The sequence below is a fragment of the Ursus americanus genome, chromosome X (assembly GCF_024610735.1).
Source record: "Ursus americanus isolate L20-20 chromosome X, mUrsAme1.1.p, whole genome shotgun sequence".
NCBI lineage: Eukaryota > Metazoa > Chordata > Mammalia > Carnivora > Ursidae > Ursus > Ursus americanus.
The window spans coordinates 69,634,758-69,659,365 of NC_142164.1; the positions used below are offsets into that span (position 1 = coordinate 69,634,758).

Below are 24,608 nucleotides of genomic sequence, written 5' to 3' on the forward strand. Positions count from 1 at the left end.
AACATTCAACAACCAACATGAAAGACAAGAATTGCTAAAGAGTTGTGAGACCACCAAAAATAAATTGTAGTGGAAATTGCTAAACTGTACTTCAGTTTTCATTCTCCTCCCCTTTCTTTGTAGTAATAGAATCACCTAGGTATTAGCTGAGTACATGACCACTTAACCATGGATTATAGATTGTATTTTCCAGGCTTTATTTTTTAGTATAGTTGACATACAAAGTTACATTAGCTTCATGCATACAACTCAATGATTTGATAAATGTATACATTTGTGCTATGTTCACCACAAGTGTAGCTACCATCTGCCCCAATATATCTCTATTATAAAATCATTGACTACATTCTTTATGCTGTGCCTTTTATTCCATGACTTATTTATTGAATAACTGGAAGCTTGTATACTCCGCTTCACTTCATTCATTTTATCCAACCCTCCAACCTCTCCAAGTCCCAGACTTTCTTGCAGCTAGGTATGGCCACATTAATAAGTTCAGGATAATGGGTTATGAAAGAAAGTGATGTATACAACTTTTAGGTCATTACCTTACAGATACTGCTGCTTGCCCTGGGCTGCTTTCCCCTTTTGTGATTGCTGGGAATGACTACAACTAGCATACGCGTCTTAGTTTCAGAGATGAAAGAAAGTATTACGGGTGATTAGTTTACCTATTGGCCCTGGGCTGCTCATATATATACTATTATTTGAGCAAGAAATAAAAATTCTAATTCACTCAAACTACTCTATGTTGGATTTTTCCTGCTATACAGCTTAGCCTGTACCTTAGTGACATTTTACCAAGTGACAGGTAAGCTTGGGGTGTTCAGTCCTTTGAGTAAGCCCTCTATAAAATTTAAATTCTCCTGTAGGTGCTACCGGCAACCAGAAGAAAAGAGGCAAAGATTAAGAGCACGAAGGTGTGGGTAAGGTCTTTTACTTCAGACCCACAGTATAGCAATATAGAAGAATCAGTGAGTTCCAGCTTATCTGCATTCTAGCACCTGTTCCAGATGTGCTGGTATCTTATTAGGTTACTTTGGATAAGTGTCTCCTTTTCTCAGTATTTCAGTATCTTCCTCATCTGTAAAATGGTACGGAGTTTCTGAAAGTGTGATCTCTTATTTTCTGAAGACTTACCTGTCCTTCTCAGACTGGTTGTGCCATTCCAGTTCCCAGCTCCTGTCAGGGCAATAGTCCCACTCCACCTCTTCTGCCATGATGTAGTAGATTCTTGAAGCTTGGTATCGTTGGTGGTCATTAGCTTGGCGGCCAGGACACTGGGAGACATTATAGACTGCTTTCATCCCCGATTCTCTGTGGCTGCCTGCCTGGCAGTAAATCTCAAACATCCCTAAGGAAGGAACAAAGAGCAAAACCTGAATCTGAATATCCCTGTGTAGCACCTAGGGGATTTCATGTCTCTTTCTAGGCATACTGTAGAGAGTGGGTAGTTTCAGAAAAGGTTCTTCTATGCATTGGATAAAAGATTATTATAAGTTTATTGAGAGCAGTGAGCACAGTGCTTAATAGCTCTGGCTCCAAAGCTACCTTGTTTAGGTTTAAAACTACACTCTGCCACCAAGATGGTCAACTCCTCCCTGTTAACCCAGGGCTTTCCCAGTTTTATCACTGGAAGTCCCATATCCCTCATGAAACTGCTCAGGTCTGAGCAAACTGGGATAGTTGATCACCCTACCTGACACTTGTTAGCTATATGACCTTGAAGTAATTTTTAAGCCTCTGTATGTTTCAGTTCCTTTATGGTACAATGAATCATTTTACTTACTTCACTGGATTGTTTTAGAATTAGACACAATAATATGTACACATTGCTTAGCATAGTAAATTTTAATAAAGTTATAAATAAGTAAATAAAGTTGTAATAATTATTATTCCAAAAAAATGCATTGACCAGTTTTCCCTCTTTTTTACCAAGTACCAAAGAAATAAGGGTGTGGTTAAATAAATTAAAAAAAAAAAAGAAAAACAAAACAAAAACAAAAACAAAAAACCTTTCTTTTTTTCTTTTTTCTTTTTTTTATTATATTATGTTAGTCACCATACAGTACATCACTGGTTTCTGATGTAAAATTCGATGATTCATTAGTTGCGTATAACACCCAGTGCACCAGGCAATACGTACCCTCCTTACTACCCATCACCAGTCTATCCCATTCCCCCACCCCCTCCCCTCTGAAGCCCTCAGTTTGTTTCTCAGAGTCCATATTCTCTCATGCTTCATTCCCCCTTCTGATTACCCCCCTTTCTTTATCCCTTTCTTCCCCTACCAATCTTCCTAGTTCTTATGTTCCATAGATGAGAGAAATCATATGATAATTGTCTTTCTCTGCTTGACTTATTTCACTTAGCATTATCTCCTACAGTGCCGTCCATGTTGCAGCAAATGTTGAGAAATCGTTCTTTTTGATAGCTGAGTAATATTCCATTGTATAAATGGACCATATCTTCTTTATCCAGTCATCTGTTGAACGGCATCTCAGCTGCTTCCACGATTTAGCTATTGTGGACAATGCTGCTATGAACATTGGGGTGCATATGGCCCTTCTCTTCACTACGTCTGTATCATTGGGGTAAATACCTAGTAGTGCAATAGCTGGATCATAGGGTAGCTCAATTTTTACCTTTTTAAGGGACCTCCACACTGTTTTCCAGAGTGGCTGTATCAACTTGCATTCCCACCAACAATGTAGGAGGGATCCCCTTTCTCCACATCTTCTCCAACAATTGTTGTTTCTTGCCTTGTCCATTTTTGCCATTCTAACTGGCATAAGGTGGTATCTTAGTGTGGTTTTGATTTGAATTTCCCTGATGGCTAATGATTTTGAACATTTTTTCATGTGTCTGTTAGCCATTTGTATGTCCTCATTGGAAAAGTGTCTGTTCATATCTTCTGCCCATTTTGTGATTTGTTTCTTTGTTTCTCACGTATTGAGTTTGAGAAGTTCTTTGTAGATCTTGGATACCAGTCTTTTATTTGTAGCATCATTTGCAAATATATTCTCCCATTCCATGGGCTGCCTCTTAGTTTTTTTTTGACTGTTTCCTTGGCTGTGCAGAAGGTTTTTATCTTGAAGTCCCACAAGTTCATTTTCTCTTTTGTTTCTCTTGCCTTTGGAGATGTGTCATGAAAAGGTTGCTTTGGCCGATGTCATAGAGGTTGCTGCCTATGTTGTCCTCTAGGATTTTGATCGATTCCTGTCTCACATCGAGGTCTTTCATCCATTTGGAGTTTTTCTTTGTGTATGGTTGACAGAGTGGTCAAGTTTCATTCTTTTGCATGTAGCTGTCCAATTTTCCCAGCACCATTTATTGAAGAGACTGTCTTTTTTCCACTGGATGTTTTTTCCTGCTTTATCAAGGATTAGTTGCCCAAAGAGCCAAGGGTCCACTTCTGGGTTCTCTATTCTGTTCCATTGGTCTATGTGTCTGTTTTTGTGCCAGTGCCATGCTGTCTTTGTGATCACAACTTTGTAGTAGAGCTCGAAATCCGGCATTGTGCTGCCCCCAGCTTTGTTTTTCCTTTTCAACAGTTCCTTGGCAATTCGGGGCCTTTTCTGGTTCCATACAAATTTAAGGACTCTCTGTTCCAGTTCTTTGAAAAAGGTCATCGGTATTTTGATCAGGATAGCATTGAAAGTGTAGATTGCTCTGGGTAGCATGGACATTTTAATTATGTTAATTCTTCTGATCCATGAGCATGGAATATTTTTCCATCTTTTTGTGTCTTCCTCAATGTCTTTCAAGAGTGATATCTAGTTTGTAGAATATAGATCCTTTACATCTCTGGTTAAGTTAATTCCAAGGTAACGTACGATTTTTGGTGCTATTGTAAATGGGATGGATTCCCTCATGTCTCTTTCTTCAGTCTCATTATTCGTGTATAGAAATGCAACTGATTTTTTTAATGTTTTTTTATTATATTATGTTAGTCACCATACAGTACGTCCCCGGTTTCTGATGTAAAGTTCGATGATTCATTAGTTGCGAAATACAGCTGATATCTGATCATTGATTTTGTATCCTGCCACATTACTGAATTGCTCTATCACTTCTAATAGTTTGGGAGTGGATTCTTTTGGGTTTTCCATATAGAGTATCATGTCATCTGTGAAGAGAGACATTTTGACTTCTTCTTTGCTGATTTGGATACCTTTTATCCCTTTTTGTTGTCTGATTGCTGTTGCAAGGACTTCTAGTACTATGTTGAATAATAGTGGTGAGAGTGGGCATCCTTGTCGTGTTCCTGATCTTAAGGGAAAGGCTTCCAGCTTTTCCCCATTGAGAATGATATTTGCTGTAGGCTTTTCATAGATGGTTTTTATGAGATTGAGGAATGTACCCTCTATCCCTACACTCTGAAGGGATTTAATCCGGAAAAGATGCTGTATTTTGTCAAATGCTTATTCTGCATCCATTGAGAGAATCATATGATTTTTGAAATTTTCATTCGGGATAAAATCTAAGACACTGATAGATTTGCGAATGTTGAACCACCCTTGCATCCCAGGGATGAATCCCACTTGGTCATGATGGATAATCCTTTTAATGTACTGTTGGATTCTATTAGCCAGGATCTTGTTGAGAATTTTGGTGTCCATATTCATCAGGGAAATTGGTCTGTAATTCTCCTTTTTGATGGGGTCTTTGTCTGGTTTGGGGATCAAGGTAATATTGGCCTCATAGAATGAGTTTGGTAGCTTTCCTTCTGTTTCTATTTTTTGAAATATCTTTAGGAGAATAGGTATTATTTCCTCTTTGAATGTTTGGGAGACTTCCCCAGGATAACCGTCTGGGCCTGGACTTTTGTTTTTTAGAAGGCTGTTTATCACTGACTCAATCGCTTCATAATTATTTGGCCTGTTAAAAAAATCAATTTCTTCCTGTTTCAGTCTTGGTAGTTTATAGGTTTCCAGGAAGGCCTCCATCTCTTCCAGATTGCTTAGTTTATTGGCATAAAGCTGTTGATAAAAGTTTCTAATAATCCTTCCAATTTCATTGGTGTTGGTTGTGACCTCTCCTTTTTCATTCATAATTTTATTAATTTGGGGCCTTTCTCTATTCTTTTGGATAAGTCTTCCCAGTGGTCTCTAAATTTTATTAATTCTCTCAATGAACCAGCTTCTAGTTTTGTCGATCTGCTCTATTGTAATCCTGGTATCTAATTCATTGATTTCTGCTCTAATCTTGGTCAACTGCTTCCTTGTGCGTAGAGTAGGCCTGTCCCTCTGTTGCTGCTCCAGCTTCCTGAGGTGAGAATATAAAAACTGCATTTTAGATTTTTCTATTCTTTTGAGTGAGGCTTGGATGGCTATGTATTTCCCCCTTAGGACTGCCTTTGCTGTATCCCATAGGTTTTGGACTGTTGTATTTCATTCTCATTGGTCTCCATAAATTGTTTAATTTGATTTTTAATTTCCTGGTTTATCGAGTCATTCCTGAGCAGGATGGTTCTTAGTCTCCAAGTGTTTGAGTTTCTTCCAAATTTTTCCTTGTGGTTGAGTTCCAATTTCAGAGCGTTGTGGTCTGAGAATATGCAGGGGATAATTTCAATCTTTTGGTATCGGCTGAGACCTGTTTTGTGTCCCAGAACATGGTCTATTCTTGAAAATGTTCCATGGGAATTAGAATAGAATGAGTATTCTTTGGTTCTGGGGTGTAGTGTTCTATATATATCTATGAGGTCCAACTCGTCGAGTATGGCATTCAAAGCCTTTGATTCTTTGCTTAGTTTTTGCCAGGGTGTTCTGTCTATTTCTGAGAGTGGAGTGCTGAGGTCCCCTACTATTAACATATTTTCATCTATATGTCTCTTTATTGTGGTTAAGAGTTGGCTTGTGTATCTTTCTGGTCCCCTGTTGGGGGCATATATATTTATAATTTTCATATCCACTTGTTGGATACATCCTTTAAGAATAATATAGTGCCCTTTTGTGTCTCTAACTGTAGTCTTTAGTTTAAAATCCAATCTGTCTGATAAGAGAATTGCCACCCCAGCTTTCTTTTGAGGTCCATTGGCGTGAAAGATTGTATTCCATCCCTTTACTTTCAGTCTGGATGTATCTTTAGGTTCAAAATGAGTCTCTTGTAGACAGCAAATGGATGGGTCCTGTCTTTTTATCCAATCTCCAACCCTGTGCATTTATGGGACATTTAGGCCATTTTCATTGAGACTGAATATTGAGAGGTATGATTGTAATGATGCCATGTTGCCAGTAAAGTCTTTGTTTCTATAGATTGTGACTTTCTGTTCTGTATCATTCTTGGGGTCTTTTTACCTTTATAGAACCCCCCTTAATATCTCCTGTAGGGCTGGTTTCATGGTTATGAAATTGGTCAATGACTGGCTATTCTGGAAGGTCTTTATTTCTCCATCAATTTTGAATGACAGCCTTGCTGGATAAAGGATCCTTGGCTGCATGTTTTTCTCTGAAAGAGCTTTAAAAATGCCCCCCCACCCTTTCTCTCATTCCAGGTCTGTGTAGACAGGTCTGACATAATTCTGATACCTTTGCCTTGGTATGTGAGTAATTTCTTTGCCCTGGCCGTTTTCAATACTGTATCCTTGAATCTAATATTTGCGAAATGCACTATGACATGTCGTGGCATAGGTTTGTCATGGTTGAGGTTGGGAAGGGTCCTCTCTGCCTCTTGGACACGAATTTTTGTTTCCTTTGCTAGATTAGGGAAATTTTCAGCTACAAATTGTTCAAATATCTCTTCTAGACCCCTGTTTTTCTCCACCCCCTTGGGGATGCCGATGATTCTGACATTTGAACGTTTCATTGTGTCAGTAATCTCCCTTAACCTACATTTTTGAGGGTGGATGTTTTTGAGTCCGGGTTCTATTTTAGCTTCCTGTTCTACTAACCCATCATCCAATTCGCTGATACATTCTTCTGCCTCATTCAACCTGGCCGTCAGAGCGTCTAGTTTTGACTGCATTTGGCTCATAGAATTTTTAATTTCTGCCAGATTCACTCTCATTCCCACCCTTAGAGATTCTATATTCTCATTAACATTTTCATTAATACTTTTTTCGAGTCTACACATCATCTTGACCATTGTTACTCTGAAATCCATTTCTGATAATTTGTTTACATCCATATCCATTAGTTCTGTGGCAGAGGCCACAGACTCATTGTCTTTTCTTTGCTGGGGGGGATTTCTCCTTCTTGTCATTCTGATGAGGAGAGGTTGCGGGGTAGTCCAGAGCCCAAATTATTGACTGGGACCCGGGCCATGTGCCCTTGTTTTATATGGATCTTAGGTATGTGGGCTTCTTGAAGTTTCAGCCTGCCTTCTGGGGGAGGGGCCTGCTGCACTGATACTCACGCAACCCTCTTTGGGTAGAGTCTCCATGTCCCCTGCTTGGGGGGATGGGGATGGGCACACTGTGAGCCGGTATTTCCAGGCTTTTGTTCTCTCCCGTCTCTCCCTGTTGGTTTGCTCTGCCTCTTCTGAGAGTCAGAGCAGCAGTGGTGGAATCTCAGCCTCTGTCTCAGAACAGAGGGATATTGGACCATTCTCCCCTGATATTCTGGCCACTTTAACTCTGTTTCTGTTGGTGCTGCTCAACCCTGCAGCGTCCCGGGATGTGCGCCCCACACCCGGTGTCCCAGCCCTCACCTCTAGGACCGGCATGTCTCTTTCCTTTGTGTTTCTAACACTGTCAGCCGCCAGCCGCCAGCCACTCCCACGTGCTCCCAGAGCTCCCAGTCTCAGTCTGTTTCCAGTGAGCACACCGGAGCTCCGTTTCAGTCTGGTGGCGTGCGTTCCCCAGCTCACGGTCTCAGTCTGCTCTCTCACAGGTGCCGGTCCGCGAGTCCACCAACTCCCCCGTGTAGGTGGCTACCGCCTCCCGGCGCCCGAACATGGCGGCTCCCTCCCCCTTCCGTTTATCTTCTGATATCTGTGCGAGGTCTCACGGCTTCCCGCTTCATACCTCAGTACTCATTGCTGGAGATGTTCATTTGTAGAGATCCAGATATATCTTCCTGCGTCTCAGGCTGATTCTGTGGATGTTCAGGCTGGTCTGGTACCTATCCAACTCGACTCAGGGGAGTCGCCGAAAAAGGGGTCCCCTACTCTTCCGCCATCTTAACCTCCTCTCCAAAAAAACCCCCTTCTTGACTACTGGGATGCTTGTATCAGAGTGCTTTGGAATAGCTTTCCCTCAGTTTTCTCAATAAAAATGGTTGGATATCAGTCTTAAATCAGGATTGTGAACCTACCTGGAACTGATATCAATCTCCAGTTTCTATGTCAAGGACATTAAGGCTCATAGAATGTTGATCAGGAGAAGTTGAGTTTCTTAGAACGTTTATTTTCATCATTGCTTCACTTGTTGCCCACTGCCTATCCCATCACTACAAACTTTTTCCTGGCTTTTTTTCCCCTGGTTTTTAAAGGCATCTATGAGCTAGCTCCAAACTATGACTCAGTCCCAGATTCAACCAGTGATCCAACTAAATTTGTCCCTGACTTCCCTTATCACGTATCTCCTTTCTATCTTGAATTTTCACTCATGTTATTGCTCCCTTCTTGGAATATACCTGTTCATACCTTCCACAAATATCTATAAGAGCTCACTCATTCTCCAAGACCAAATTCATGTTTCATTGCTTCCAGAAACCTCTCCATAACTATTCTGGCTCCCACTGACCTCTACATTTTTGACCTCTCTACTCTTAACACACTTTAAACCACACATTAAGTACTAAGTGCTCCTCTCTTTACAAAACAGTATTTTCCACTAGTTAATATAGTTTTTCAAAAAAAAAATCTACTCTTTTCTTCCCACAACTACTTCCCAACACTTCCATTTCTCTCCCACACTTCCACATCTATTCCATCTGTCAATCCTATCAGCTTTTCCTTCCAAATTACCCTTCCATTTTCACTCCCCCTCCCCTAGTCAAAACCACCATCATCTCTCACATGGAAAACTTCAACAGTTTCCCAACTGTCTTCTCTGCTTCTTCCCCGTCCCTCTTCAACCATTCCTCACACAGGAGTCAAGGCCCTCTTTAACAAATATGGTCCAGAGCACATTGCCCCCTTGCTTCAAATGATTCATTCATACACAGAATGCAATCCAAGCTCCTAACTATGGTCTATAAGACCCCACTTAATATGAATCTTGCCATGCTCATTTCATGTCGATCTTTTTTCTAGCTTACTAAAATCCAACCCTACTGAACTTTCACTCTGACCCTTGAGAAGCCATGCTTGTTCCCACCTTTGGACATTTGCTCTTGTTGGTCCCTCTGAAATGTTCTGCTCAGAAATCTTTATATCACTCCTTCCTCCTCATTATTTAGGTCTCAGTGTAAATATCACATTCTTGAGAGGCCTTCCCTGAACACCCTTACTAAAGTAATGCCCCTATCATTTTATCACACCACTGTATTTTATTTCCTTCATGATATATTTCACAATCTAAAATTATCTTATTATTTTATGTATGTGTTTTGATGTGCTTATTGTGGATCTTCCCAGAGAGTAAGAATAATTCTATTTTTCACTGTTCTTCCCCAGTCTTAGCACATTGAAGGTGTGCAATAAATATGTTTTGAGTGAATGAATATGTATGTAAATGAGTGGTTGCATATGCTGCCCAAAACTCACAGCTCAGGGATTGGTGTGGAGAAGAAAGTTTGATGATCACTGAAGGGGATGAGAACAAAAAGAAGACATTCTGGGAAGTCATGTGCCTTTGGACTAGTTAGTATATCATCTAAATTTTCTCATATGGACATTATTGTCCAGGCCACTCTTTCAATACTCTTCTGTTTTTGGACTCTGAGTTTCCTCCTAATTCATTGACAAACTATTTTCTGTTTTCTTATTTTGGTTTCTTTTCCCTTGTACCTCTTAAATGCTGATTTCTGCTTTAAGTTTTATTTCCTATCACTTCGCAGCTTATGGACCTGAAGTATGAGAACACTCAAACTCGCTAGCCTGGACTTCCTCTCCAAACTTTACATTTCTACCCATAACTACCTACTTTGAAATCCACACCACCTGGATTTCACCAGGAACTTAACACTTGACATGCCTTAAAATGAATACTTTCTACCCAAACCTTACTATCCTGCCCTTGTTTTTGTACTTGCTCTTTTGGTTAATGGTTATCACCATATATATGGTACACAAGTTGGAAACTTCAGGCATCTTTTCTTTTTGCTCAACCCCTCAGCAAAGTTCTGTAATTTCTTTCTCAAATATCTTTAACTCTAACCCTTCTGTCCATCCTTATTGCTTCCACCCATTGGCAGGCTCTCATCACCCCTTGCAATAGCTTCCTACTTTGTCTCTTCTTAAACCTTATTTCTCATTATTCCGTCACAGGGCTGCTATTAGCATTTTGCATGGGATTATTCTTCATTGTTTAAGACTGCCCTACATATTGCTGAAACTTTTATCATTTCTGACTCCTACTATCTAAATATCTAAATATCACCCCCTCCATATCCCCAGTCATTGTGACAACTAAAAGTACCTCCACACATTTCCAAACACCTTTTGGCATACCACCTTGAGTTGAGGGTCACTGAATGAAATCAGTTTGTGTAATTCTTCAGGCAGATATTGCTTCCAAGTCATTGCCCATAAGCTTCCTACTGCCTATAATAACACCCTCTTCACCACCCATCCGCGTTCTGTTCCTGGTGACAGTTTACTCTTCCTCAAATGCTCAGTTTGGATGCTTGCTTCCCTAGAAAAGCTTTATTACACAAGTCAGGCAGAATTTGTTATAGTTTCCTGTGTGTTACTATAGCTCTTGCCAAGACTGTATCATCATCTCCCTTTCACACTGTGAGCTGCCTAATTCATCCTCACATCACTAGTATATAGACAGTAAGTGGAAGAAAACAGCTATTATGTTTTGTGAGATTGTTATTGTAAAATAAAAGGAAGATAAAAAGAAGTGAGGAATAAAAAAGAAGGAAAAACAGAGAAAGACAGAGGAGGAAAGAAAAGATACTAATTGGAGGAAAAGGAAAAAAGAAAACAGAAGGAAGGGAAAAGGAAAAGAATTTTAAAAAAGAAAGAAAGGAAGACAAAAAAGAGAAATAAAAAAAGGTGGGAAATGGAGAGAAGAGAATCCAAAAAAGAGGGAAAAATCAAAGGAAGAAAGAAATGGGGGAAAAGGAAAAAAGAGAGGGGAGGGAAGGAAAAGGAGAAAGAGAAAAGAAGGAAGAGAAGAAAGAAGATAAAAGAATGGAAGAAGAAAATGAAAAAGAAGAAAAGACAAAAAGTAAGATGGAGAAAAAATAGACGGAAGTAAAAGGAAGAAAGAGTGAATGAATGAAGAGGAATAAGAAACGAGAGATAAAAAGAGATAAGAAAAAGATGATGAAAGAGGAAGAGGAAATATGAGAGAGGGCAGGAAAAAGGAGCAGTGGAAAGAAAAGAAGATTAAAAAGGGGTTGGGGAAGAGGGGAATAATGAATAAAGCAAGCTCCAATGGTGAAAGAAAGGAAAAACACCCTAAAGGACTAGGGCAATTATAAATAATAAATTCTTCTCCTTGCTGTTGAGAACTCTAACATGAATTTGGTGGAAAATAACACATTACAAGCCCTAGCTTTATATCTGTCAATTTTCCTATCTATTAAAGCTCTAGTATCATTACTTCTATTGGAAGAGCTGAGGTATGTAAGATAATGTTTTTATATACAATTGTTCATTTCTATTAAATGTCATATAAACTTGTTAAAATTTAAAGCAAAGCAAAAAGAGGATTAAAAAAATCACCAGTAAACCCCCAGGAATCAAACATTCTTAACATTTTGCTACATTTTTTTCTGGATATTTGTTTTTCTAGTTTGTTAAACATAACTGTAAGCATCCAGTACATAAAATGTTGAATATTCATGGTGATGTTTTTAAGTCATCTGAAAAGCTGCCTAATTACATATGTGTATTTACCAATCCTCATCACTGGCTACTGCTTCCTTTTAGAATTCCAAAGACAAATTCTGGTCCTGGCTTTTCCATTTGTCCTGTGTTTGAAGAGCTACTCCTAAAGGTCTCTCTCAATCTTAATTGGAGATCAAGCCCCCAAGGAAAGAATGAAGGTGACTTCAAATTCAAGAGATCACCAAAGGAGTAAGAATCAATAGGACTTGATGGGGAAGGGTTAAGACAGTAAGAAAAAATAGAACCAAGATATTTAAAATGAGCAAATCACACACACATCCATCCAGGTCTCTGTCTTTTCCTCCCATTAGTAAAGTAAATTGAGATTATCTCAAGGGGCTCTACCATTTCCAACATTCTATTACTCATGAACTCTTCATAAAGAGAAAAGAATTTGAAAGGTGAGAAAAATGCAAAGGTAAAAAGTCTGGGCTTTTGCTAATAAGAAAATTAAGGAATCTTGACCAAGAGTGACCTTGCAAGTCTTTTCTCTAATAAACCCATTCACTCCCTCTCCCCCCAGATCACCAATCAGAATGTTGTTAAGCCATCTACAGCAGCCCTCCTTAGGCCTCCTTTTGTATGGCACAAAAATAATTTCATTTATCTAAAGTAAGAGTGAGCATGCGGAGGTATAGAGACTTGACAGGAGAGCCTGGCTAACTTCGCAGAAGGGAGTGTCAACCTAGGGTTTTGTTTTGGGACCAAGGCTAGAGAGGAGGGTCTTTTTTTCTTCCTCTTCCTCCCCCTCCTCCTCTTCTTCCCTCTTCACCTCTCCTTCTTCCTCCCCCTCCTCTCCTCCTTCCTTCCTTCCTTCCTTCCTTCCTTCCTTCCTTCCTTCCTCCCTTCCCCTGAGCCCTTTCTTTCTTTTTCTTTCCTTCCTTCCTTCCTTCCTTCCTTCCTTCCTTCCTTCCTTCCTTCTTCCCACCCTCCCTTTCTCTCTCTCTCTCTCTCTCTCTCCTCATCTTTCTTATTTAGAAGTTCCCCACCCTAAGCCTCACTTGTGCCTGTTGTTTTTTAAATCTCCATAAACGGTTGTTTCTAATTTGCTAAGAACTCTCCCTAACCAAGGAAGTATCCCAAGCAGATGGACAGAAATGAAGTCCCAAGAAGTCTGTGAAGACCAACTTTATGTCAAATGTTTTTCAAACCTAGTCCAGGATGTAATTATTAAATTGTCAAACAGACTTGTTTGGTTTAGGGATTTTTTTTCCAAATATGAATGGAATTTAAAGAACTAAAATAAAAGTTTAGTGGAGACTGCATGGAACTGACAGATTTTTCTTATAAACACTATTGCCACCTACTGCCTGAAAAAATAATGCACCCTAGAAACTGCAAAGAAAAAATACTGTTACATGATAAAATGTCAGACTAGATAGAATCTAAAGAAATGTTCTCCTCAATTTTTTTTCATGAAAGAAAGATAGGGAAATGAGGGGAAGGGAGAGAGAAAGAGGGGGAATGGGAGGGGGAGTGAGGTTGGGAGAGAGAGAGGCAGGGAAAGAAATGAAAGAAAGTAGGGAAGAAAGGGGAAAGATAGGAAAGGAAGGAGAGAGAGGGAGGTAGGGGATGGGATGGAGAAAGAAAAGAAGGAAGAAATACAGTCACAGAGTGGGGGTTGGTTAGACCAAAATTAAATGGCAAATTAATGAAAGAGCTTGGACTAAAAGTTTTTATGCTCTGATTCCTGGGCTGAAACTGTCACAGCACACCCCACCCCACTCCCAACAGAAGTTTGGAGAAATTATCAAAGAATATCAGAGTTGAAAGCTCTTATAGGTATATCTCCTGGACCTCCTTCCCAATGCAAGGGCTGAATCTATAAAATCTCTATATAGCCATGGGACTACACAGGCAAGTCCACCCTTTATCTATATGAGAATTGCCCTGCTGCTGGGCAACATCCTTATTTCTTTCCTGTTGTTCCAGAAAGGATCTCCCTCAGCTCTTTACTTTCTGTCTGAAGCTAAGAGAAAAATCCAAATAACCAGAACACGGAGTGCACATTGAGGAGAGAGAAGACAAGAGTGTTTTGAAAACTTCCTGTGTGCCCTCAGCATTTCTTCTTTTCTTTTCACCAGCCCCCCTCATCCAGCACCATGCCCAACAGAGTCTCTCAGCTTGGGGCCAGCTGTTAAGGCACTTACCAGGGTTGTCAGGCTGCATGATGGCCATGACAAAGGTATGAGGAAAAAGCATGGCTGCACTCTTCCTCATGCCCTGAAGCTTCACAGTATTGCCTTGGAACATGACCCCATGCACGTCAGTCTCTGTGCCCAGGCCAAGCAGGTGCCAGGCCACTGTGTCACCCTTGCACATGTCCAGGCTAGGCAGGTTAGAGAACAGAAACCCATTAATGGCTGGAAAAAAAACACACACAAGACAGGACAGGAAGATGAGACCAGACTACTCAAGCACTGGCCAGCAGCATAGCATCAGCTCTGTACTATGGTTTCACACAACTTGAAATTTCTGAGTCATCCTGAACACTTCTGCCTTCGTCCCTAAGCCACTTTAGTTGTACTTACAAAATCTGCCTCTTTGGGATGAGGGTCCAACTCGCCTTTCTGACCTCATCTCCTGCCCCTCCTCTACCACACTTCAAATTCTTATGAAACTGAACTTCTTTCCACTACCAGACTCTTTACACATATGCATACACAAGTGTACCAGCCTCTATTATTCCCACACCCTTGAAATTCTCCTCCTTTGGCTTCTATAACACCACATTTTCCTGGTTCTCTTACATCCTTTCTGATTGTTCCTCCTTCATCTTGTTCTTGTTCTTCATCCTTCCATAAAGTACTGGGGTTCCCCCAAGTTTCCATATTCATCTTTCTTTTCTTCACTGTTACTGCCCAGGTTCTGTCCCTCATCATTTCTGGCTTGAACTTCTGCAAAAGCCCTCTCCCTGGCACCCCTGCCTGCAGTCTATCCTCCCACTCCCTTCACACACAGGTAGATGCCACTGCTGTGAGTTCTATTTGTGTTTGCATTCCCAAGGCCTTAAACATGCTAGGTGTTTACAAAACACATATTGAGTCTTCACATGTTGTTTCCTCTGCCTGGAATAAATTTTCCCTCTGGTCTCTCTACAGAAAAGTATTACTCATCCATCATGCCCCAGTTCAAATATCACCTCCCCTGTGAAGCAGAGTTATCTCTCTCTCTCTCTCTCTCTCTCTCTCTCTCTCTCTCTCTCATTTATGTGAAACTTCTGTCCCACACACAAAATTCTTCCATATCACTTACCACAGAGTCCAGTGATTTACTTACAAGTCTATCTCCTACACTAGATTGACCTAGCAGGAATCACATTATTTTTTCTGTATCAGTGTGACTGCCCAATCACCTGGCATGTTGCCTGGTACTACTCAGGTGCTCCATAAGTTCAAATTGAAATGAACTTGGTTCACAGGATTGGTTTACTTTTTCCAGCTGATATAACTGACTGGTGATGAGAACCAAGAGATGGAGTCATAAGACAAACACTCATTCATGACTCCCTCCCATCTTTTGTACTCCTCTTGAAAATACAGGGAGGCCTGCTAAAAACTGACCCCTTTTCAATGTTCCCACATCCACTGGAACCACCTTTAATAAGCAACCCTACTTGGTAATTCCCCTAGATGCTGATGATAACATTGCTAATCTCCTGACTCTGCTTCCTTTTCCTGTAACGTCTAATTGCAAAACTACTTAGCATTCAAACCCCAGCTCAAGCGTTCCCTTCTTCCAGAAATCCTTTAATTGGATTGTCCCTCATTAATGCTCTCCTCCTATGACCTCCATGTTACTTGAAGGTTGTTTCACACAATTTGGCATTTAATTATACTTGATCTTGGATTGTTCTATAATTATTTCATGTGTGTTATTAGTCTCATTTCATTGCAAATGCTGGGAACTCTTTGCAAACTGGGACAGTCTTCCCATTCACTCACTCATCCACTTACATACCTACTCATTAATTGGTAGTTCACTTGTTCAATAAACATTTACTATTTATTAGAAAGTGTAAATAATACTGAGATAAGCAACAAACAAAACTCACCTTTAAGGAGGCTACACTTTAGCAGGTCAAAAGCCATGTAACAAATAACTATATAGAACATGCTATTAAAGTAGTCTGATAAAATGCAATAGTGGTTCATAAGAGAGTGTCATCATCCTGGGATTGGATGATAAAAAAAAAAATGGTTACATGGATGAAGTAGCTTTTGAGTAGGACCTTAGAGAATGGAAAAAAATTCCACAGGCCAAGGGCAAAAATGTAAGGAGAATCATTTCAACTGGAAGGCAAAGCATTGTAAAGCCATGAAATCAGAAAAGCACAAGGTATGTCTATATAGTGAAAAATAGCCCTGTTTGGCTGGAGTATGGAGTTGAGGAACATGGGTAGTCAATAAAGGAGAAGAAGATAAGACTGGAAATGTATCATTCCAGCTTTCTCTCCTCACTCCCTAGTGGATTCCTTGTTTGCAGTCCTCATTTCACAGCACATTTTTCCAGTGTCCCCCATACTGTGTAACACAGGACACAGCACAATCAAGTGCTAAATATAAGATCTATTGCCTTAGATTTAATTCTTCGATCTAGTTCATGTCTTGGGTAGAGCTGACCAATGGGATCAGTGCTTTCAAGAATGGGAACGTGATTAAGTTTAGGTTAGATTTTTACTTGTAACCTCTCAATTGTAGCTCAGGAAAAAAGCACTCCCCATACCATGCATCCGATTGGAGTCTTGGAAACCCTTGACATCCTCTGAGAGCAGTCGGGAATCCAACATAGCAGCTGCTTGATTGGCATTGCTGTACCAGCTCTTGTTTTCATCCAACACAGTAAAAAGGAGAAAAAACTCCTTATCCACCCCTTTCTGTAGGTCAGTGGAAGAGCATAAGAAAGAATGATAATGGTTTTAGCAGTTGTGGGGTGTACAACTCCAGACCCAATGAGCCCTGATTCTTTCTCATTTCTTTTTCCAGACAGAGACAAGCCCATACCTCCTGCCTAGAACTGTAGTTGTTGCTAGAAAGTTTTTCCTCAGGTAATTTCAAATCGAAGGTGGTTGAAAGAAGTTAGAACAAAATGAAAAGACGGGAGGGGAGGAATGTATGAAAGGGGACAGGGAAGAAGCACAAGATGGAGATTATGGAGAAGACAGAGAGTGATAGAAGAGAGCTTGGAGTCACCTGGGTAAAGGAGTGGAGAAAGGTGGTTAACAGATCAGGAAAGGACTCTAGTCAGAGGGGATTAGAAAATAAGAGAAAATGATATTTAATTGTTATTAATGTATTGTTATTTTTATTATCATTAATTATCACTATTATTACTATTACTTCTAACATTTACTGAGTGTTTACTATGTAATCCAGACACTGTGATAAGCATTTCATATGGATTATTTTAATTAATCCTCATAGAAACCCAAGATACCTTCTTTCATTTTTAACCCCTTACTACAGATGAAGAAACTGAGGCAAAGAGAGGTTAAGTAATATACAGCTACAATGGTGAGCTGGGCATGAAAGAACACAAACAAATATTAAAAGAGATTTAAGAATTAGGATCAAGTGTTAGGGAACACCAAGGTTTAAAAAAACTGAAGAGATGATGAGAGGATACAAAAGGAATAGAGACTAGAATAGGAATAGAGACTGTTTATGAGTGAAAGAATAGCATGCAAAATAGTGTGGAGTCACCAACTATTAATTTCTCATTGGATAGCTTGGTTATTTTTGTTTTCTATTCCCATATCTCTAGAACCCAGTTCCACTTTCAACTCCGAGTTAGCAACACAGCCTTATCTTCCTCCCAGCAGGTTTTCCAGCCAAAAACCTTGGTAATACCTGTTTGCCATCTGCACCCAAGGCACCAGTCTTGCACACCAACAAGGGGCCCACCAGACCAGAATTTGTATCTCTTATGGGATCTGCAGCAGAGAAGTACATCCAGGTGAGACAGGCAGGATCCTGAGCAGTAGGGCCAGCATGGGAGGGGACTGTCCAGCGGTATGTTACTTTTTCAAAAGGCTTGGCTACCAAGCCAGTGTAGGATGAGCCTGCAGGGGGGAAAAATAGGACTAATTATCACATTAGCTAGAGTGAGAATCATCGGCTCCAAACAGTGGGGTAAATATTATAAGCTACAAGGCATTTTGGAGCAGCATCAATATGCAATATAGAATAGTAAAAAGGATCCTGGATAAGAGTGAACAGACTGTAGTTATTTTCTGGTTCTGACAATAGTTGTTATATGCAAACAATGAATCATGGAACACTACATCAAAAACCAATGATGTACTGTTATGGTGACTAACATAACATAAAGAAAAAAATTGTATATCAACTGGGAAATTTAAACTTCCCGGGTTTCAGTTTTCTAAGCTCAAAGGACCTACAGATTAAAAGGGCCTTTAAAACTTATTTGGAATACTCTTCACTTGAAAACATACATTCATCTGCTCTTGTATACTTACCACTTTCTATTTTTTTGTTTTAAAAAAATTTTTTTATTATATTATGTTAGTCACCATACAATACAGCCCTGGTTTTTTATGTAAAGTTCGATGATTCATTAGTTGTGTATAACACCCAGTGCACCATGCAATACGTGCACTCCTTACTACCCATCACCAGCCTACCACTTTTTAAAGATCTCCAGACACGCAAGTCACTACCTACCTTCACAGTTTGTATCATCTTTGAATGGTTGTGATTAATGAACACATTCTCCTTTCTATATGTACCTATATATGAGTGGATGCAAACACGTATCAATGTGTATATATATGAAAAACACAAGCACTAAGGCTGTAATTCCTCAAATGGACACAAGTTATGGTCAAGTGATGCATAGAAATTTTTATTTTAAAATTTTTAACCTAGTAGTTAGTTCAATTGCTGGGTCATATGGTAGTTCTATTTTTTTCACTTTTCAAGGAACCTCCATACTGTTTTTCAGAGTTGCTGCACCATTTTGCCTTCCCACCAATAGTGCAAGGTTCCCCTTTCTCCTCATCATCACCAACACCTGTTGTTTCTTGTGTTGTTGATTTTTAGCTATCCTGAGAGAGGCAAACCAAGAAAAAAAACTCTTAACTGTAGAGAACAAACTGATAGCTACAAGAGGGGGTGGGGGGATGGGTGAAATAAGTGATGGGGATCAAGGAGTGCACCTGTTGTGATGAGCACCAGGTGTTGTATGGAATTATTGAATCACTATATTGCACACCTGAAACTAATATTACACAGTATGTTAACTGGAATTTAAATAAAAACTTAAAAAAATAAAATAACATTTTAAACTTATTAGTAATCAAAAAAGTACAAATGAAAATAGCTACATAACTTTTTTTGCCTGTCTGTTTAGCAAGATTTTACATATTATAACCCATGCTGTTGAGAAGTGGCTCAAATGACACCTACCCCTCTCACTCAACTATAGAAAGGGTAAATGTAAATGAGAATAGCCTTTTAGGACAAAATGTTGACAAAATGTATCAAAAGCCTTAAGAAGGTTCAGGCCCACAAAAAAGTAAGATATACAGTAAATACTGAAAAGGATGTCCAACCTAATACAAATCAAAACAATGGTGATTTTGGTTATTGTGTGGTCTTCCTGCAAGACTGACATTTGACAAAGATGAAAATGGCTGCCCTGTGCTGTTACTGTTGATGCAAGTCCAAGTTTATGGGACTGCAAATTTTTCCAGATAGCAACTTGGATATAGGTATCAAAATATTTAATGTGTGTACCCTCCGACACAACAATTCCACATGTTAAAAATATATCCTGAGGAAATATTCATTAAAGGGTGAAAAGAAGCACACAAAAGGATAGTTGTAGTAAGAACTTATAACAGGTGGTATAATTTAAGATAGTTTTAACATCCTTTCTTATTCATTTATTATTCCCAACTTTTACAATTTTCAAAAACAGAGAAAATGTTAAAAGGTAGTACAATAACCATCCTACCAACTGGGGTTGACTGTTAACATGTTTCCATCTTTAATTTATCTACATCTATGTCTATGTATATCTACACACACACACACACACACACACACACACACAGTTTTTGATTATTTGCTTTTGCTAAACCATTTGGAAGCATGATGACATCTTACTTCTAAATACATCAGTAACTTTGTCCTATATTGCCACAAGAACATTACTACACCTAAGAAAATATCCTAATATCTAACGTGTAGTCTATATCAGAAATTTTGCAATCATCTCCAGAATGTCTCTTTTAAAAAAAGATTTTACATATTCATTTTGATAGTGAGATAGATAGATGATAGATAGAAAGATAGATAGATAGATAGATAGATAGATAGATAGATAGATAGAGGAGGGGCAGAGGGTAGGGAGAGGGACAAGCAGACTTAGCCACTCAGGGGCCCCAAAATGTCTCTTACAGCTAATTTTTTTAATAACCACGATCAGATAAGGTTTGTTTTTTTGTGTTGTCCCATTTTTTTCCCTGTAGCATTGACTTCTTGAAGAGACTAGACCAGTTGCCTTGTAAAATGTTCTTTTGTTCTAGATTTGTCTGCAACTTTGCCCTTAATGATTTTAGTATTTTTTAAAATATTTTTGGCTTGGGATTAGCATGTATTAATATTCTCAGAGAAAACAAGAAATTAATATGCAATAATCTGATTTCTAGGATTCTCTCCTGAGATGGCAATCCAAATAAAACATAAGCATTTAATGAATCATGGAACACTACATCAAAAACTAAAGATGTACTGTATGGTGACTAACATAACATAATAAAAAATAAAACATAAGTGTCCATTCATTGCAACATGATTTACAGCATTCAAAAATAATGAAAACAAACTAAATGTTCACACAACAGAAGATAAGGTAAATAAAGAATAGCAAATCCATGTAATAGAGTATTTTATAGTCAGTAGCAAGTTTATAATATTACAATGGCATGAGAAAATTGATATAATGGTAGGTAAAAACAGTATGATACAAACCTGCACAAACCACATGATCACACATATATAAATATATATGTTTTTTATAAGCACAGGAAAACATTAGAAGGTATATCAAAAGAATGATATTTATTTTATAATTTTCCATGTTTTATCCAACTTCCATAAAACATATATTTTACTTTTATAATCAGGTCTGTTTTTAATTTTTAATTTTGTTTTAATGCCAGTATAGTTAACATACAGTGTCATATTAGACTCACGGGTCCAATATAGTAATTTGACAATTTCATATATCACCTGGTGCTCAACATGACAAGTGATTTCTATCACCTATTTCACCCATCCCCCACCCACCTCCCCTCTGGTAATAATCATTTTGTTTTCAGTAGTTAAGAATCCATTTCATAGTTTTTCTTTTTTCTCTTTGCTTCTTTGCTTTATTTCCTAAATTACACAAATGGATGAAATCATGTGGTATTTGTCTGTCTCCGACTGACTTACTTCACTTAGCATTACACTCTCTGGCTCCATCCATGTTGGTGCAAATCACGAGATTTCATAATTTTCCTGGCTGAATAATATTCTATCACACACACACACACACACCCCACTTCTTCTTTATCCATTCATCTATCAATGGGCACTTGGGCTTCTTCCATAATTTGGCTATTGTAAATAAACATAGGGGTGTGTGTATCCCTTTGAATTAGTGCTTTTGGGATTTTTAAAAAACTTTTATTTAAATTCTAGTTAGTCAACATATAATATTAGTTTTAGTTGTACAATTTAGTGATTCAACACTTACATACCGTACCCAGTGCTCATCACAACAATTGCAACCCTTAGTCCCCATCACCTATTCCCCCCATCCTGCTGTGTACCTTCCCTCTGGCAACCAACAATTTGGACTTTCCCTCTACGGTCAGGAACAAGACAGGGATGTTCACTCTTACCACTATTATTTGACATAGTACTGGAAATCCTAGCCACAGCAATCAGACAACAAAAAGAAATAAAAAGCATCCAAATCAGCAATGAAGAAGAAAAAACTTTCACTATTTGCGGATGACATGATTCTCTATATAGTGTTTTTGTATTTGAGGGGTAGATACCCAGTAATGAAATTACTAAATTGTAGGGTAGTTCTACTTCTAACGTTTTGAGGAACCTCCACACTGTTTTCCATAGTGCCTGCACCAGTTTGCACTCCCGCCAGAGGGAAAGAGGGTTCCGCTTTCTCCACATCCTTGCCAACACCTGTTGTTTCTTCTGTTGTTAATGTTAGCCATTCTGAAAGTTATGAGGTGATATCTCATTGCAGTTTGATTTGCATTTCACTGATGGAGAGTGATGTTGAGCATCTTCTCATATGTCTGTTGGCCATCCAGATGTCTTACTTGGAGAAATGTCTGTTCATGCCTTCTGCTCATTTTTTAATTGGATTATTTATTTTTTGGGTGTTGAGTCGTGTAAATTCTTTATATATTCAGGATACTAACCCTAAAAGCCATATATGAAAAAACCCACAGCAAACATCACACTCTGGGGAAAAACTGAAAGCTTTACACCTAAGGTCAGAAAGAAGACAAGCATGTCCGCTCTCAGTACTTTTATTCAACATAGTACTAGAAATCCTAGCCACAGCAATTAGACTACAAAAAGAAATAAAAGGCATGCAAATTTTTAAGGACAAAGTAAAACTTTCATTATTTGCAGAGGATACTATATAAAGAAAACTCTAAAGACTACACCAAAAAGCTACTAGAACTGATAAATGAATTCAGTAAAGTTGTAGGAGACACAATCAATGTGTAGAAATCTGGTGCATTTCTATACACTAATAATGAAACAGCCGAAACAGAAATTAAGAAAATAACCCCATTTACAATTGCACCAAAAATAAGAACCTAGAAATAAACCTAACCAAAGAGGTGAAAGAACTGTACTCTGAATACTATAAAACACAAATGAAAGAAATTGAAGATGACACAAAGAAATGGAAAGACATTCCATACTCATGGATTGGAAGAACAAATATCATTAAAATGTCAATTAGGGGTGCTTGGGTGGCTCAGTCAGTAAAGCATCTGACTTTGGCTCAGGTCATGACCTCAGGGTCCTGGGATTGAGCCCCATGTCAGGCTCCGTGCTCAGTGGGGAGTCTCCTTGTCCCTCTGCCACTCCTCCACTCATGCGCTTCCCCCTCTCTCTCAAATAAATAAATAAAATCTTTAAAAAATGGTACAACTTAAAAAAATATCAATCAGATTATATTTAAATATATTTAAAAGAATGTGTCTCTTATTGAACCCAGTTCTGCTTTACTATAATATCATGGATTCATTTAACAACATCCATGCAGGACAATCAATTCTGTCTCCTCCCTCATTTCCTCTTCTATTTATTTTTCCTCTAGAGCTACCTATTACCAGCAGCTTGCATTAGTTGGAAACCCTGCTTGCTCACCATCATTGTACACAGTTCCCTCGTAGTCTTTCTCATAGAAGACTCCATGAGGCTGTATACTGAACGGCTGGGAAGCACGGTTGTAAAAGACCACCTGGATGGTGTCACCCACCTCAGCCCGAATCACTGGCCCTGGAAGATGGGAAGGAGAGACAATGGGAATAAAAACAGAGATGACCAGGGAGGATGGAAACAAAATAAGAAGGAGGGAAAGAAAGGGGAGGTGAAAAAGATTTTTTTAAAAATCCTCTCTTTGCAATAATAAGAACAGTCCCTTCCAAGTGTATTGTAATTTACAGTTATAAAAAGCATTTTAAAATCCATTATCTCATTTTGATCTTCAAACATCAAATACAGGAAGGGGATATTTTCATTTTACAAATAAGGAAATTACAGCTCAAAGAGGTGGAATTGATCTTCCCAAATTTGAATAACTGATTAGGAACAGAATCAGGAGTTAAAACCAGGGCTTTCTCCCACCCCACTGTCAGGTTCAATCCCATTTCCCTTACTTTTATTGCCCCTCCTCCCATAGCTGCATTTCCTGGTAGGATCCATTTCAATATCTGATCTTGCCTCTATCCTAAACCATTTCTGAGCATATAAAAAATATTATATCTATGCACAGGTCCTGAACTAGGTATTTGAGGCATGATTCCTGGAGTCTTCTTTGTTCCATGACCCACAACCTCTGACCTAGCTTGGGTCACCTTTGAAATTAACCAGAAATACCAAGACTATACCCTGAATATTTATGTTGGCTCAAGCCCTAGTTCAGTGCTTCTGGTTTGTTTTCTACTCAATTTCTACACCTAATGCTACACCTCTGGTCCAAGAAGCAAATGAAAATGAAAACATAGCATAGCAAAACATGAGATGCCATGGAAAATGTGCTAAGGGAGAAATTTATAGCTATGAATATTCACATTTAAAAAAGATCTCAAATCAACAACGTAACTTTAGGACCTAAGGAATTAGGAAAAGATATACAAACTAAACCCAAAGGTAGAAGAAGGAAGGAAATAATAAAGACTAGAGCAGAGATAAATAAAATATAGAATAGAGAAACAATAAAGAAAATCAATGAAACTAAAAGTTTGTTCTCTGAAAAGAACAACAAAATTGATGAACTCTCAGTGAGATGGACTAAGAGAAAAGAGAGAAGACTCAAATTACTAAAAACAGAAATGAAAAGGGAGGATATTACTACCAATTCTACAGAAATATATATAT

At 38.8% G+C, this 24,608-nt stretch overlaps 1 protein-coding gene across 8 annotated transcripts in view; it reads right to left on the reverse strand.

The window, feature by feature from the left end:
* HEPH (hephaestin) overlaps positions 1-24,608 on the reverse strand; it is a 94,722-nt gene that overhangs the window by 37,900 nt on the left and 32,214 nt on the right. For 4 of the 8 annotated variants that reach the window (XM_087860399.1, XM_087860400.1, XM_087860395.1 and 1 more), the window contains 5 exons: positions 23,376-23,507; positions 17,799-18,010; positions 16,675-16,825; positions 14,100-14,312; positions 1,141-1,354 (listed from right to left, as the gene is read on the reverse strand). In XM_087860399.1, coding sequence (XP_087716525.1) covers positions 1,141-1,354; positions 14,100-14,312; positions 16,675-16,825; positions 17,799-18,010; positions 23,376-23,507 — 922 coding nt within the window. The remainder of the gene's footprint in view (positions 1-1,140; positions 1,355-14,099; positions 14,313-16,674; positions 16,826-17,798; positions 18,011-23,375; positions 23,508-24,608) is intronic. The other 4 variants (XM_087860402.1, XM_087860401.1, XM_087860396.1 and 1 more) reach the window with 3 other exon arrangements.